General features: G+C 57.8%; 1 protein-coding gene across 1 annotated transcript in view; it reads right to left on the minus strand.

Moving 5' to 3' along the window:
* Positions 1-6,416: 6,416 nt before the first annotated feature.
* NOTCH1 (notch receptor 1) overlaps positions 6,417-16,067 on the minus strand; it is a 51,363-nt gene continuing 41,712 nt past the window's right edge. The window contains exons 29-34 of the mRNA XM_014863819.3: positions 15,967-16,054; positions 15,713-15,878; positions 14,854-15,149; positions 13,475-13,622; positions 13,291-13,388; positions 6,417-11,910 (exon numbers count right to left, since the gene is read on the minus strand). Coding sequence (XP_014719305.3) covers positions 10,360-11,910; positions 13,291-13,388; positions 13,475-13,622; positions 14,854-15,149; positions 15,713-15,878; positions 15,967-16,054 — 2,347 coding nt within the window. The 3' untranslated portion in view covers positions 6,417-10,359. The remainder of the gene's footprint in view (positions 11,911-13,290; positions 13,389-13,474; positions 13,623-14,853; positions 15,150-15,712; positions 15,879-15,966; positions 16,055-16,067) is intronic.

A 16,067-nucleotide genomic window follows, 5' to 3' on the forward strand; every position in this document is an offset into this window, starting at 1 on the left:
AGTGCGAGAATATAAAATAGCTCGTTGATAACTTATTGCATGCTGAAATGATAATCCTTTGGATATACTGGGTTAAATAAAATATTCTATTAAAATTTATTTCAGCTGTTTTTTTTTTAATGTTGCTAGGAAGTTTAAAGTTCCATATGTGGTTGCCATTATATTTCCTTTGGAGAGTGCTCCTCTAGACAGCGAGCACATTGTGGGAGGAGGTCAGGGACCCCCCACTCAGCATCCCCAGCCTGGGGCTTAGAGCCTCCTAGACTGTGGAGTGGCTCTCTCCTGACCACCGACCAGCCAGGCAGTCCTCAAAGGAGCCCTTGCAGGTGGGGCCGCAGTCTCAGCGAAGGTGAAGTTCAGATGGCCCAAGGCCATGAGCCTCTGCCCCTCATCTCCCCCCACCCCCTGGCATAAAGGAGCCACATTAGGGGTAGTTTGTGGACATTGGTGGGACAGGCCTGTGCCATCCCAGGTGCTCTGCTCAGCCCCAGACACCCACTCTCAGTCCTGGGCACTGAGGCCTGGAGCACAGGAGGGGGACCTGCCCAGCTTGGCCTGGAGAGAGGAAGGGGTGGCCTCCTTGAGATAGGGCTTGTAGGCTGGTCCAGGCGAAAAGTGTGATAGGGCCTCAGAGGGAGAAAGAGCTGGCAGGGAGGGCTTTTGGAGGAGGAGGCAATGAAGGCTGAGGAGGACTGAATGGTTGGAGAGGAAGGGGCGGGAGTCAGTTCCTTCAGGAGAAAGCAGATCCGGAGGTGGAGACAGCTGTGGGTCAGAGCTTGTCCTGCGGCATCTGTGCATCAGGCCTCTGTGACATGGGGGCAGCTGTGGGCATGCTTCCAGGTTGGCGGGCGGTCTGTGGCCAGGCCAAGTGGGAGGAGAAGGAGGCGCCTCCATGAAGGTGCAGACCAGGGGTGTGACACCAGTGCTGTCAGGGCCATCCTGGACCCCTGGGGGTCTTGCAGGAGGAAATCCACATGCAGGCCAAGCCCTGACCAGCCAGACTTGATAATGTCACCACCATCAGTGTCATCATTAGCATGAGCATGACACTGTGTCTCATCTGCAGCGTCTCGAAACACGTCCGACACCTGCAAGTTTCCGAGAACTTCTTTTTTTAATCTTTGAGCCAAGTGCTAAGCATATAAGGCAACGAGTAAGCGATGGGGACTAAGTAGGAAGCCGAGGAAGACGCTGATTCCACGCCAGCCCGGGGCCACAGAGAATGGGAGCCACAGGAAAAACTGTGTTGTGCCCCCTGAGCTGTAGCGGGGTGCGGGATAAACAGCCCTGTACACAGACATTTGCTGAGCCCCGCACTGTGCCAGGCATTTCTGGGAGCTGAGGCTGTGGCCATGGGACAGATTGGCCTGCCTCTACGCTTGGGGAGCATGCACACCTCACAGCTGCTCATGTGCCCAGTGCCGGTGGGGGGCACCATGAGAGCACCTGGCAAGGCCTAGATCCCACCTGCTGGGGAGGGGGCAGAGGCAGGCATGGAGGAGAAGGAGCATTTGTGGCTGAAGCAAACAGAAGCTTCTGCTGTGGCAAGGGGCAGGAGCCCAGAAGGCGGGCAGTGGTGTGGGGGCTGGAGAGCGTGCCGTGCGTGGGGCTCTGAGGCCCTGCCAGGGGATTTGCACCCGACTTCTGGAAGCGAGGTAAGCTTTCAGGGGCTTTTGGCTGGGAGTTTAGCCTCCCTCAGGCTCTCTGGCAAGGTACCAGCGAGAGCCAGGAGCCCAAGAGGTGGCCTTGGGCCCCTAGGGGAGTGGCAGGGCTGAGCCCAGATGGGGGAGAGCTGATCCCCCGATGACCCTGAGGGCAGAACCCAGCTCCCTTCCTGCCAGCTGCGTCACAGCCCTGGCACAGCACGGGTGCTCCACGCATCAGCCAAGGAACAAAGAGGACAGCGGGGCGAGGGTCCTGAGCATCAGTGGTGACTTAAGTTACAGCTGTGGGCTTGGAGGTCTAGGGGACTGTGGATTGGGGAGAAGAAAGGGCCTTGGGTGGAGCCGGGAAGAACTCTGGCATCTGCAGGTTGCCAAGTGCCAGGCTGGCTATAGCATTCACTCCTGGGAAAGCGACCTCGGCAAGTCCCTCCCTGAGCATCAGGGTCCTTGTCTAAGAAGTGACAGGGTTGAGCAACGTAGGCTCTACAGGCCATCCCTGTCCCCCGAGGGGAAGTGACCCCTCAAATGGTTATGAGAACGTGGACCCAGGCATCACACGGCCCTGGCTCGATTGGGTGAACTTGAGGAAGTCACTTACCTCTTTGAGCCTCAGCTTCCCTATCTGTGGAATGGGATGATAACACTGTCACAGTGGGTGACCGTGAGCATTAGGTGAGGTGCAGGTATAAACCATGGAGCCTCACCTGGCCTGGTGGAAGTCCCTATGGGGACCACTGGCTTGCCAAAGGGGGTGCTGCCAGCAGGGGGAGGCAGAGAGCCACCTCCAAGTCCACAGGCCAAGGCCCTGCTGGCAGCTCCTCCCAGGACCACGGGAGCTCTGGGCTCCAGGGCGCTGGCATCAGGGACACCCCAAGTTCACTCAGGATCTAGCCCCAGTGCAGCCAGAGGAAAGTTTCTGGCTCTCCGCATCACCCCCAGACTGCCGCCCTCTCCAGAGGATTCTTCCTCTCTGGACTCCCGGGGGGTGGGGTTTACTGGACCCAGCAGGTACTCCTCCCTAAGTGCAACAACAGAGAACGTGCATTTTTCAAACTCTGTGCTCAGCGATTTGATCCTCACAGCTATGGGGGCTGGTAAGTGTTGCTTTGTAAGAAAGAGGATCTAGGGGCCGGCCCGGTGGCGCAGCGGTTAAGTGCGCACGTTCCGCTTCAGTGGCCCAGGGTCTGCTGGTTGGGATCCCAGGTGCAGACATGGCACCGCTTGGCAAGCCATGCTGTCGTAGGCGTCTCACATATAAAGTAGAGGGAGATGGGCACGGATGTGAGCTCAGGGCCAGTCTTCCTCAGCAAAAAGAGGAGGATTGGCAGCGGTTAGCTCAGGGCTAAACTTCCTCAAAAGAAAAAAAAAGAAAGAGGATCTACATTCGGCATCATCCTGCACCCACTGGGGCACTGGGAAGTGGTGAGGTCCTCAGCTGGGTGTGGCAGGAAGCAGGTCGCTCCAGGTCAGCGTGCTTTTGTTCCTTTCATTTTACAGATAAGGAAATGGTTGGTGGAGAATAAGTAACTTACTTAAGGCCACATGCTTTTCTAAGGCTCGTTTTTTTTAAATGAAGACATGCTAAATAGTCAGCAAGAGCTACAGTGTTGGGCAATGTTTACCCATGGCTGGGGACACTTTCCACAAAATGCAATGCAACCCCCCCGGAAAATACACGGAGAGCAGTAGTAAATAGCGCGCATCTATAAAAAATGATAGATTGATAATAAATATTGGTAACCAGTTCCAAGCTGTGTGGTCCAGGAACAGGCCACAAATCCGTCCAAGATTGTGTGAAAAATGTTGAAACTCTAATTCAGAGGCCCTTCACGCACAGCACCGGTTGTATTATGCATGAATAACGCTTTTGTAGTGCAGACTGTCGCCTCTCTGAGCCCGGGGTTTCTCTGACCTGAACGGGGATGGTGACAGCACCCACTGAATGTGGCTGCTGCGTGGCTTGAGTGAGCCCACATGGGGACGCAGGCGGAGTGCAGAGAACGCAGGTCTAGATTTTGTAATGGTGACAGCGGCTGTGGCGTCTCTGAGTCCTTACTGTGCACGAGGAGCTCTGCGTTGGCGACTTTTCGGGGCCCCACCACAAACCCAGGAGGTTGGCTCGGAGCGGTTCCCACTTTACCCTTGAGAACATTGAGGCTCAGAGACGCCAAGTCCCTGCCTATGGTCCAACGGCTGCCACAGGGAAGGTGAGAACCCGGGACAACACAAATCGGGAAGCACAGCGGGGCAGACAGGTGGCACGCCTGTGAACCATCTTCAAGTTGGAGATGCACAGAGCAGCGTCTCCCAACCTATGTTCAACTGACGTGTGCCTTAATCTGCAATGAAGGTGAGCCCGTTTGGGAACCGCTGCCCACATCCCCTCTTAGAGACCCAGGGTGGACACGATCATCTCAAAGGCCTGAGAATCCCACAGTAAAGGAGCCTCTGCCCCAGGGCTTCCCAAGCCCGCCAACTTCCCACCAAACACCCCTCAGGATGCCGTGCTTCTAGTCTCCATTTGTGCTGGGATCGAGCTGAACCACAGTGTTTAGGTTTCCCGTTGAAATACTTTTACAGAATAATCCCCTGGCGTTATACCAGGGACCCCTGTGGTGGGGCATTCACCATAAGAAGTGACCCTACGAAGCTCCCCATGGTCTGTCTGTGCTGACAGCTCTGTCCTCTCCATCAGGGCTCCTGGCTGTGGTTTCTGGATTGGGCTGGCCCACAAATGATTTGTCATCGATCTACGATGAGATGGAGAGCCACAGGGAATGAAGATCGGCTCTACTACTAAGCAGTCTCGGATGGCTGACATCGTTTGGATGTGAGACGTTCTCGGGGAAGGGAGCAGCAAGCTGCTGGCGGCCGGCGGGGGAGCGCTGAGGCCCCGAGGCTCTGCTGGTCTCTCTGTGGGCGTCACAAGCTCTGCCAGTCTGTTTAACCTGTGAGCGCAGATGCTGCCCTCCTGGCTTGTGAGTCCCCTCTTTGCTCCGACTAGAGGGTGCAGAGCCGCATTTGGGGCTCACTCTGGAACAATGTGGAGTAAGACACCACACCAAGGACGTGCCTCGTGTTTTCCTGTGGTGCTGAGAGGCACCCGGAGGCCACTTCAGTGGATTAAATTTGCGCCGTCCAGTGTGCTAGGCACGAGCTCCGTGTGGCAGCTGAGCGCCAGAACTGCGGCGGGTCCAAACTGAGGCACGCTGTAAGCCTGAAACACGCGCTGGGTTTCAAAGACATCATACAAAAGAGGAATGTAACACGTCTCGTTAACTGTGTATGTCAATTACATGTGCAGACGGTCACATTTTGGACACATTGGATCAACTAAGGTGCATTATTAAAATAAACATCGCCTGTTTCTTTTTACTTTTGTAATATGACTACTGAAATATTCAAAATTGCCTTATATTTCTGTTGGAAGACGCAGCTCTAAATCCTCCTCGAGGAATCGAGAAAAGCCGCTCCACCCCCGCCCTGAGTGGCATGAAGGAAGCACGCCTGAGCAGGGCGGGCGGGCAGCTCTGGTCCAGGCTGCGTGTGTTTGCAAACCATCAGCCCCCTGGGGTGCGACACCCGGAGGAGGGAGAGGAAACCAGGGCAGATGCCTGGGTCAGCCGGCTGGTGCTGCTGGGGATGTGGCCCCTGGAACATGCATTTGGCACCCGAGAGGGACGACCTGGGACCTTGCGTTAGTCTACCGGGGCTGCCTTAACGAGGTACCACAGACAGGCGGCTTAACAGAGATTAGTGTGCTCACCTCCTGGAGGCTGGAGATCCAGGCATCCCAGGGCTCCTTCCTCCTGAGGCCTCTCTCCTGGGCTTGCAGACGCCGCCTTCTCCCTGTGTCGTCACACGATCGTCCTGTGCGTGTCTGTGTCCTCGTCTCCTCTTCTCATAAGCTCACCAGTTGGATGGGATCAGGGCCCCAAACGACCTCATTTTACCTTAGTCACCTTTTTAAAGACCCCGTCTCCAATTACAGCCACGTTCTGAGGTCCTGGGAGCTAGGGTTTCAACATAAGAATTGGGGGCGGAGGGGGACATACTCAGCCCATAACAGACCCCCAAGTCAGGGGTGTCTTGGCTGAGCTTAGCCCTGGGCAGAGCCTGTGTCCTCCCTGGGAGGTCACTGGTGGCCGGGTGGGGGGGTCCTTCTGAGGGTGGCGGCTGGCGGAACAGGCCGACAGCTTGTGCGTCCAGGAGTTAGAGGGAGAGGCTGGTCAGCAGTCGCGGCTCCGGAGCTGGGGTGGCGGGAGCAGGTTTGGGCCCCAGTGGGAAGAATGGGAGGGTCTCAGGTGTCTTTTCAGCCTGTGGCAGGCGCCTCTGGGGCCCAGGGAATCTCTGCCAGTGCTTCAGAGCCCGGGGGCCATGCCAGGATTGAGCACCTGAGGAAGGGACTGGGAGGGAGGGCAGAGCCTGTCTGCCCAGGGGCTCCCCACACTGTGTGGCACTGGCCAGCCCTCTGTGGCACTGGGCTGGCCTTCCCCCAGGTCCCCACCTGCCAGGACATGTGCAGGACCGGGTTCCCTGCATGCCCAGTCCAAACTCGAGAAGGCTAAGGCTCAGAGACGGCGTGATTCTCCTCTGCCGGCTTCCTCCTGGCTGCCGGGGGCTCCAAAGGCTTTGGGAAGCAGAGAGGTTCTCCTTAAGCCCCATGGGTCCCCCGACGCCCATCCTGCTGTGTCTGCAGGAATCCCACAACCCAAATGACCTTCTTGGAAGTTCAAACACTGCTAGCAGTACTTTCTTTTTAAAAAATAATTTATTGAGGTAAAATTCACAGGACATAAAATTAACCATTTTGAAGCGAACAATTCAGTGGCATTTAATACATTCAAAACGCTGTGCAACCACCACCTCTATCGAGTTCTGAAACATTTCCTCATTCCAAAGTATAACCCCGGGCCCAGTAAGCAGTCCCTTCCCATTGCCCCACCCCAGCCCAGGGAACCACGAATCTGCTTTCTGTCTCTATTTTTACCTATTTGGATATTTTACCTATTCTGGATGTTTCATACGAATGCCGTCATGCATTATGTGGCCTTTTGTGTCTGCTTTCTTTCACTCAGCCTGATGTTTTCTTTCTTTCTTTCTTTCTCTTTTAAAGATTGGCCCTGAGCTAACATCTGTTGCCAGTCTTTTTTTTTTTCTTCTCCCCAAAGCCCCCAGTACATAGTTGTGTATTCTAGTTGTGAGTGCCTCTGGTTGTGCTCTGGTTCTGCTGTGTGGGACGCCGCCTCAGCATGGCCTGATGAGTAGTGCCATGTCCGTGCCCAGGATGCAAACCGGCAAAACCTCGAGCCGCTGAAGCGGAGCGCGCGAACTCAACCACTGGGTCACCGGCCGGCCACTCAGCATGATGTTTTCAAGGTTCGTCTGTGCTCTAGTGAGTATCAGGGCTTCCTTCTTTTTCTATGGCTGATAATAGTCCATTATATGTGTACTAGGCTGGGTTCTCCAGAGAAACAGAACCAATAGGAGATATATAGAGATACAGATACAGATATAGATATAGATATAGATATAAAGAGACTTACTGTAAGGAATTGGCTGACATGATTACGGAGGCTGAGAAGCCCCAAGTCCCTTGTGGTGAGCAAGCTGCAGACCCAGGAGGGCTGATGGTCCAGCTCCAGTCTGAGTCTGAACGGCTGAGACGCAGGAGAGCCGATGCTGCAAGCTTTCGTCTGAAAGTCAGCAGGCTTGAGACCCAGGAAGAGCTGACGTTTCAGAAGAAGCCCAAAGGCAGGAAAAAACTGATGTTCCAGCCCAAGGGGTCAGGCAGGAGGACGTCCCTTCTTCTCAGCCTTTCTGTCCTGTTCAGGCCTTCGACTGTTTGGATGAGGCCCAGCGACATCGGGGAGAGAGAATCTGCCTCCCTCAGGCCACTCATTCAAATGTTAACCTTATCCAGAAACACCCGCAGGTTTGGCCACATGGCTCAGCCAAATTGACACATAAAAGTAATCATCTGAGCGTGGGTCCACCACAGGCTGTTCATCCATCCATCCATCAGCTGACGGGCATTGGGGGTGCTCCCACCGCTTGGCTGCTGTGGACGGCGCTGCTGTGAACATGTGTTTACATGAACTTGTTCGTGACAGTTTTCACTTCTTTTGGGCGTACACCTAGGAGTGGAATTTCAGGGTGCTGGGAATTCTTTGGGCAGAATTCAGGCTGAGTCCACTCCCTCTGAAGGTGAAAGTTGGGCCACTTGCCCTTTTCCATTTCCTGGAAACTCTTGTCCTGTCCACGTGTCCTGGTGCCCAGCACCACGCCAGGCAGGAATGAAGCATCCAAACACAGTGAGGAAACCTTGTGTTCACACCTGTGCTTGGATAGGCCGGGCCAGGGGCAGTAGAAGGGGTTTCAGACTCTCCCTTTCATCTGGTTTGAATCCACTGGCCTGGGGGTGGGGCCAGGCAGAGGCACAGGCAGAGGCGGGAGAGAGAAGGGGAGGCCCATCTGGGTCCCTGGCAGGGAGCCGGGTCTGAGGGCCCTGCTCAGGATTCCCGAGTTAACAGTGCTGCTCAGCCAGGGCCCCGTTGGGTGCGCGGAACCTTCCCCACTCGCTGTGTCACCCCACAGTGCTTCTGCTGAGATGCTTCCGTGGCTCCCTTCACCCTCCGCTAGGGTCTGGATTCCTCTGTGGCCTCCAGGCCACTCCTCGCGGCCCTCCTGCCTGCTGCGGGCTCCCTGGGCTGCGTAAGCCATGCCTCACCCTTCTGTGGCCCAGACAGGTGGGAGAGTCTAGCGCCTGGTGTCCCCATAGCTACGTCACCCCAGACATGCGAGTCCCCTGCAATGGGGCTGCACAAGCCCTGCTCACTGCCGTGTCCCCGTCCCTGCACGGGGCCCGGCCCAGGCAGACGCAGAGACACCGGCAGAACTTCTGAAGAGACAGTGTGGCCCCAGCACCCGTGGGCCAGGGCTGGCTGGTCTCTCTCCATCGCTCTCCGCCAGAAAGGGCAGAAGGACTCCTGGTTACCTCAGAGCAGAAGGGCCTTCCCTCCCTCCCAGAAAGTGAGCAAACACCGTGGCCGAGTTTAACAAAATCTGGATGACCAACAGCATCACTTTTATTGCAAATCAGTTAACAAAAAAAGATGAAAAAAAATACATCATTTTCATTACCTACAGTTTTGCTTGTAGATAACTTTTTTAAAAAAGTTTTCTTTTTCTGTAAACTACACTCTATTTTATAAAACACATTAAGAATCAACATGTTAGGACGTGTCCGGTCATGCTCACTAGGGGTGGCATAGTGTCGCCCCCACCAGGGCCGAGAAGCTGCCGAGGCTGCGGGTGGAGGCAGGACCCTCCCCAGGTCCACTCCTCAGGGTGGGTTCCAGCAGCTGCAGGCCTCGCTTGTGGGCGGAGCCACGTTCTGACATCCCTCAGCAGGAGGACCCGACAGACTTGTTCATTCAGATTTTTTAAACAAAATCCACCTTTAAAAATGTATTTACAGACTGTGCCACAGGCTTGTACTTGATACCGCCAGAACCTGCTCCTCCCCTGGGTGCACGCCCCCCCAAACCTACGAGCAGGCCTGTCACCCCACACGCGCTACCCCACCAAGCCGTGCCAGGCCCTGGACGAGCGGCCTCTGTGCACCGAGCTCGGACACGGCCATGTTTTCCCAAAGCCTCGATGGAGGTTGCCCTGGCAAGTCTCCTATGGAAACAGGGCCCTTCAGCAGTGGGGTCCTTGAGCCGAGCCCAGGCCCCCGCTGTGCCAGTCCGTCTTCTGCTGAATCCAGAGACGCTGTTCAAGCTGAGATGCTGGGGCCTCCAACGGGGCGGCCTAGGCAGTGTCCTTCCCCAGAAAGGGCAGGGTCTCTCCACATGGCGTCCAAGGTGGGCCCTACACTGCTGACATATCCCACACGAGGCTTAAACATCAGGGGGGTGCGGGGGCAGAGGAGCTTCCGGAAGGAAAGAGACCACTAAGAGCAAAGAGCAACTACTTAATACTGGGCCTGCGACAAAGATTCACGATTGTACCATTAAGCGGACTCTTGCGACGCGCCGAGAACACCTTTCGAAAAGATCATTAAAAGAACACCACAACATATAAACCACATCGTTTTATAGCTTACTTTCTTATTTTAGATGCAAATTAGCCCATGTGACAAAGGTGTGAAGGCTTCTCCTGTCTCTAGATGTTTCTTCTCACAGGGGCTGGGGAGGCTGGGAGGAGGGGGTCCGGGGCGGGCGTGGGGGGCGCCTGGGGAAATCACAGCCGGCCCCAGAGCCCGGGAGCTTTTCGGACAATGCTAGCTCAAACCTCCTTTCTCTGACCTCATTTCTTTTCGGATTTTGAATTTTAAAAAAAATCAATAAATAAATGGCATTTATAAATCATGAATCTTTGTTTATATTTTACAAATATGTAAGGAAAATCTGAGAACTACTTTATTTTCTTGGAACAGATAAAACTTTCTACCTGGTGCCATAGAAAACAGTACATATAAATAAAAAGACAGTGTTTCCATGTAAAATAAAAGTACATAAATAAATACTAAAAAAAAAATTAAAATCTGTGTTCTCTTATTTTGTATAAAAACACGTTTCTTAAAAAAAAAACACCTCCTTTGGTGGGTCCCGGCGTCTGTGGAGCGCACGCAAACACCCCAGCGGGCCTTGGGAAAGGAAGCTCAGGGTCCCGCCGGGGCGCCGGCTGTTTACTTGAAGGCCTCCGGAATGTGGGCTATCTGGGACTGCATGCTGGTGGGCGGGCTGGAGATGCCCTCGGACCAATCGGAGATGTTGGAATGGGGTGATGAGCTGGACCACTGGTCGGGGGACTCGGGGGACGGGGTGAGGAAGGGGTGCTCAGGCACCTGCAACTGGTGGCTGGGGGTGTTGTCCACGGGCGAGGAAGAGTAGCTGTGCTGCGAGGGCGGCGTCAGGAACTGGGCGGTGGTCATGGGCGGGGCCAGCGAGGACGGCAGCGATGTGGGCAGGACCTGGCTGTCCTGCGGCAGGATGGTGTGCACCGCCAGGCTGCTGGGGCCCAGCGGCTGCACGTCTGCCTGGCTCGGCTCTCCCCCCAGGAAGCTCCGGCCCATGTGGCCATTGGCAGCTGAGCTCACGCCGAGGTGTGGCGGGGGCGGCTGTGGCTGCAGATTTTGCTGCGGCTGGATGTTTGGTGGCTGCAGGTTTTGCTGCGGCTGCATGCTCTGCTGTTGCATCTGTAAGTTTTGCTGTTGCTGCATCTGTAAGTTTTGCTGCTGTTGCTGCTGCACCTGCTGCTGCTGCTGTTGGGTCTGCACCAGGTGAGGCTGGGTGGCCAGCCGTGTGTTGGGCAGGGCCTGGTAGCTCATCATCTGGGACAGGGCGCTGGCGGAGAGGCCACCGTGCAGCGGGCCCATCATGCCGTGCTGCAGGGCGGGAGCCTGCGTGCTCAGGGTGCTCGGCGCCACGCTCCCTCGCAGTGGGTTGTACTGGTTTGGCACCAGGCCGTTCTGCAGCCGGGACAGCCACTCACACTGGCTGTTCAAGCCTGTGGCCCCACCCACGGTGAAATTCATAACCCCACTGCCGCCGCCGGGACCCAGGACTGTGCTGGTACTGGAGGCCACGGGCAGGTGTGAGAGGCGCGGTGGCCCTGCTTCGAAGGCCAGCCGGCCACCCCCGCCCAGCGCGGCCATCTCGGGCTTGGCTGCCACACTCAGGTGGCTGACGCCCAGGTGGGTGTCGGGCATGCCGGGCAGGTGGTTGAGGGGCACAGAGGGAGACTGCTGGAAAGGGGAGGGAAGAAGGGGCGGGGAGGCCACATCCGACAGGTAGCCGTGGGGCGACTCGAGGGAATCCACGGGCGACAGCACGCTCGAGCTGTCCAGCAGGCAGCCCTTGCCGTCCTGGGACTTCTTCCTCCGCGCTTTGAGGTCCTTGGCCTCCTTGCCGCCGCAGGCCAGGCCCTTAGTGCTGGGCTTGCGAGCCTTCTTGCCCTGCACGGTCGGCTTGAGGTTGCCCAGGTAGCCATTGGGTGAGCAGAGTGGGGGTGACAGGGTGGGCGTGCCACCCAGCGTGGCGCCGTGCAGCTGGGGGCTGCGCACCAGGCTGTACTCATCCAGCAGCCGCACGATGTCGTGGTGCATGCGCTCCTGCGCGATGTCACGAGGCAGGCGGTCCATGTGGTCGGTGATGTCCCGGTTGGCGAAGTGGTCCAGGAGCACCTTGGCGGTCTCGTAGCTGCCCTCCCGGGCGGCCAGGAACAAGGGTGTCTCCTCCTGGGGGAAGGGGCATGGGGAGATGAGGGCGTCACCCTCACCAATGTCCTGTCACTAGAGGGACCAACGGCTCGACCCCCACACCCCACCTCTGGGGAGGAAGCCCATGTTGACCTCTCCCAGCATCCTACCCTTACCTGGCCTAAATCTTTTTCTTTTTTTTTTTTTTTTAAAAATAGAGCGTTAAATACACCTTCTTAAATACTTCTGAGCTCCAAGCAGAGGTGGTCTGTGGGACCCTATATCCTAACTCAGTAGGGCTTTACTTCTGCGGGGTCACAGACCCCCAGTGGAAATCTAACAAACTGTGGCCTCTCTTCTCTCCCTCCAAAACTGCAAGACGCAAATGCTGCAGCAATTTCAGGGGCTTTGGGACCCCTCGAGAGCACCTGTGGGCACTATGGCAGGAAGCCCCCATCTGGATGGCCCCGGAGTGACCCTGACATCTTAGCTCCTTCCCTGGGCCTGAGTCCTCTCGTCTGTACAGTAGACATGCCACATATCCCTGCGAGGCCGCTGTGTTGGGGCTGAGGCCTCATGGTACCTGCCTGGTACACATAAGGCACTGGTCATGGCCCCGATGCCCTTCGGCCAATCCCTGTGTCTCTGAAGCACAGTCTGCCCAACCAAGGCGGGGTCACGTGGGGGCCCCACCAGGGACTCAGGAGCCTGGGTCCAGCCGCACCCCCTGGAGCTCAATACCTGCTGGGCCCCCTCACCCAGGAGGGAGGAAGACCCCGGGTTGAAATGCAACCAGAGCTCATGAAGTGTGGGGCGGGACAGGTGGGGCACCTGCACTTCAGTGCCAAGTCCCCAGGGGAACCCAGGGACAGGCTCAGGAGCCGCGGGGTCAGATTGGGGTTGGGGAGGAAAGAAAGAACTTCCTCAGCCTCAGGGGACAGGCCGTGGCAATGGGGAGCGAGGCGAGGGCGGGTCCACATGCAGGAAGGCAGCCGCTCATGTTTACACCTGTAGGCCTCACAGTGCACCCAGCCCCCCAACCCACCAGCGTCACTCTGCACCCTTCCTGGTGACAGCCAAGGACAGAAGGGGAGATCCAGGTCACAGTGACACGGATAGGACAGGGGCAGCCTCACCACTCGCTGTGCTGGGATGCACGCCCTGCTGTGGCGGCAGCCCTGCGCTCGGGAGGGGAGCAGGGAACGCTGGTCGAAGGCAGGAAAGAGCTATGGCGCACAGGCACCGAGCAAAGGGGTCTGTGCTGACGTGCCTGGGAGTTCTCACCAGGACCTCATAAGTTAGGAAGCGAGGCCCAGGGGGTTAAACCACTGGCTTGGGGATCCCACAGCCAGAAAGGAGCAGCACTGGCTGAAGTCACTCACCAGCCCCGCCCCAGTCCCACGCCGGCCCCTGGCCCACCTTGTTGTTCTGCATGTCCTTGTTGGCCCCGTTCTTCAGCAGCACGATGGCAGCCTCCACGTTGTTCACGGCAGCGGCCCAGTGCAGGGCGGACTTGCCTGTGTCGGGGAAGCAGAGCCAAGGTTGGGGCAGATCAGGTGGCAAAGGGCCCATCCTCCAAGGGCTGGGTGGCAGCCCGGCTTACCCAGGTCATCCACGGCATTGACGTCGGCATGCGAGTTGATGAGGTCTTCGAGCATGCCCTCCACGGCCAGGCGGGCGGCCAGGATCAGCGGCGTTGTGCCGTCATGCATGCGGGCGTCCAGGTCTGTGGCTCGGTTCCGGATCAGGATCTGGGTGACAGGGAAGGCTTCAGGCTCGGAAAACGTGAGCCCGGAACCGATGCCTGACATGGTCGAAGCCCCTCCGGGGGTCTGAATGGCCCCAGCAAGACTGGACAGCCACGGAGCAGAGCGCAGGCAGCACTGCCCCCACAGACCAGCCCCCTTGGTGACCATGTGTGGCTTCATCTAATCCTTACTCTCAGGTGGGCCTGGCTGCCATGGCCACCCCAGGACAAAGAGGGGTCAAGTCCCTGCCCAGCCACAGGGGGCAGAGCCAGCGCCTGAACTCTGGCTCCTGAGGCTGGAACCCCATTCGGAACTGCTGAGCCACACCGCGTCCATCCAGGCACGCGGGAGAAGTGCAGGCCGCCCTTCGGATGCTGCTGCGCCTGGGGTCACAGGCGAGAAGGACGGCCACTGTTGCTGGTGGGTGAAAAAAAGCCGGGCGCCAAGCAGCGTGCAAGACTGGCCTCATGCCCGCACAGCGCCGTGGGAATTCACGTTTCTACGTGCCAGAAAGCCGCCACAGCAAACGCAGCCAGGCCGGCCTCCGGGGGCTCGTTCAGGCTGTTTTCTTTCAGCTAACCTCAACTTATTTCTGTACAAGGATGTCACGTTAAAAATATTAAGCTAAAAGCTTGGGGATGACTCCTCTGATTTGTGTCCCATCTTACCTGCCCGTCCATGCAGGGCAGGGCTGCCCCGAGCCCGGGGACTCGCGGCAGGGAAGCGGCTGGCAAAAGGAACCTCTGCCATGGACGCTCCCAGGAGACCCAGGCATCAAATCCCTGAATCCACCTTTGCCCTGGGCCCCCCACAGGGCCAAAGCCCCAGGGTTACAGACTGCCAGCGGCTCTAAACCTTTCTTCTCACCGCCACAGGCTATGCCTCCGGCCAAGGCTGGGAGGGAGGAGCGAGGCTGCGAGGGGCGGTCGCGATGGGACCAGGAGCCTGTCTTAGGTAGGGAGTGAGGAGGCCCTGCCCACCCCTGCAGGTCACCCTGGCCTCCTGGGTGACTGCCTCCAGCCTGGCTCCCCTGCAAGGGCGACGGATGGAGTCTGATACCCTTGCATCCCGTTCAGACTCCAAAGACTGAGGATGAAGACACCAGCTGTCCCTGTTAGGCTGTGCTTGGGATCAGTGCTCCAGGACCCACACGACCCAGCCACCTGCCCAGACCAGGAGGAGGGCAGGCAGGTCAGGCCAGCAGGAAGGCACATGCACAGCAGCAGCTGCCCACCTGGAAGACGCCCTGTGCGTCGGCAGACACGGCTGCATGCAGCGGGGTGCGCCCCATGTTGTCCTGGATGTTGGCGTCGGCGCTGGCCTCCAGCAGGCGCTTGGCCGCATCGGAGCGTGAGTAGCGGGCGGCCAGGTGCAGGGCGGTCTCACCGGTGCGGTCAGTTTGGTTGTGCAGGCTGGCGCCCTGGTAGATGAAGTCCGAGATGACGGCTGGCGCGTCCTCCTCCTCTTCGCTGTTGCCGGTCTCCAGGCCCCCTCCGCTGCAGGAGGCGATCATGAGGGGCGTGAAGCCATCTGTAGTGAGGGCAGGGACAGGGGTGGGGACTCAGTCAGGAAGGCTGGCCTCCAGCAGTGGCTCCTGGGGAGCCTGATGACGGTCCTGAGTTTGCGGGCAGCCATGTGGACGCGGCGCACAGAGGGCTGACATCGACCTGGGCTTCCCAAGGGACAGAGCCAAGTCCTGCTGCCAAGTGGCCAGTAGGCACTGGAGAGCCCTGTGGCTGCGTTCCCAACCTGTCTGAGATCTTCACCGTCAACCCACGCCAAGTGAACGTGACGTAAGAAACTGCAGTTAGGAAATCAATACGTCGCAAGCCTCCAAGGGCAGAGTCAGAAAAAATTAATGTATGGGGCAGAGTGAGCTCAGAGAGCCCGATGGGGGGCAGCTAAAAGGCAGAGAGATTCCCGGCACTCGTGCACCTTGTTCCCTTCACTAGGTTTCCAGAACAGCGGCCCTGGGGGCTCAGGGGAGGGAAACAGGCTGGCTATGGGGTCAGGGAAGTGCCGGCTGCTGGATGACAGTGACCCTGGCCAGACGGCCCCTTGGGGGCGGTACAGGTGGCCAGCTGAGAACCCACCTGGCCCACGGACGTTGACGTCCATGCAGTCAGCGTCAGCCTCGCCCTGGGGTGGCGTGGGGGCCATGGCGGACACACGTAGGTCGGCGGCGTCCAGGTGCTGCTGAGTCCACTGCCGGTGGTCTGTCTGGTCATCCAGGTCGGGAAGGACCACCGACTCCTCAAACTAACGAAGAAGGTTGAGTAGAGAGTCACGTCGAGCCCGGGGTGGGGACAGGGCACACTGGGGACGCCCTGGAGCCTGCCCGACTCACCCGGAACTTCTTGGTCTCCAGGTCCTCGTCGCCCCACTCGTTCTGGTTGTCATCCATGAGGGCACCGTCCGAGGCATTCTTCAGGGGCCTGAGGGTAAGAA

This window comes from Equus asinus, chromosome 10, assembly GCF_041296235.1.
Source record: "Equus asinus isolate D_3611 breed Donkey chromosome 10, EquAss-T2T_v2, whole genome shotgun sequence".
Taxonomy (NCBI): domain Eukaryota; kingdom Metazoa; phylum Chordata; class Mammalia; order Perissodactyla; family Equidae; genus Equus; species Equus asinus.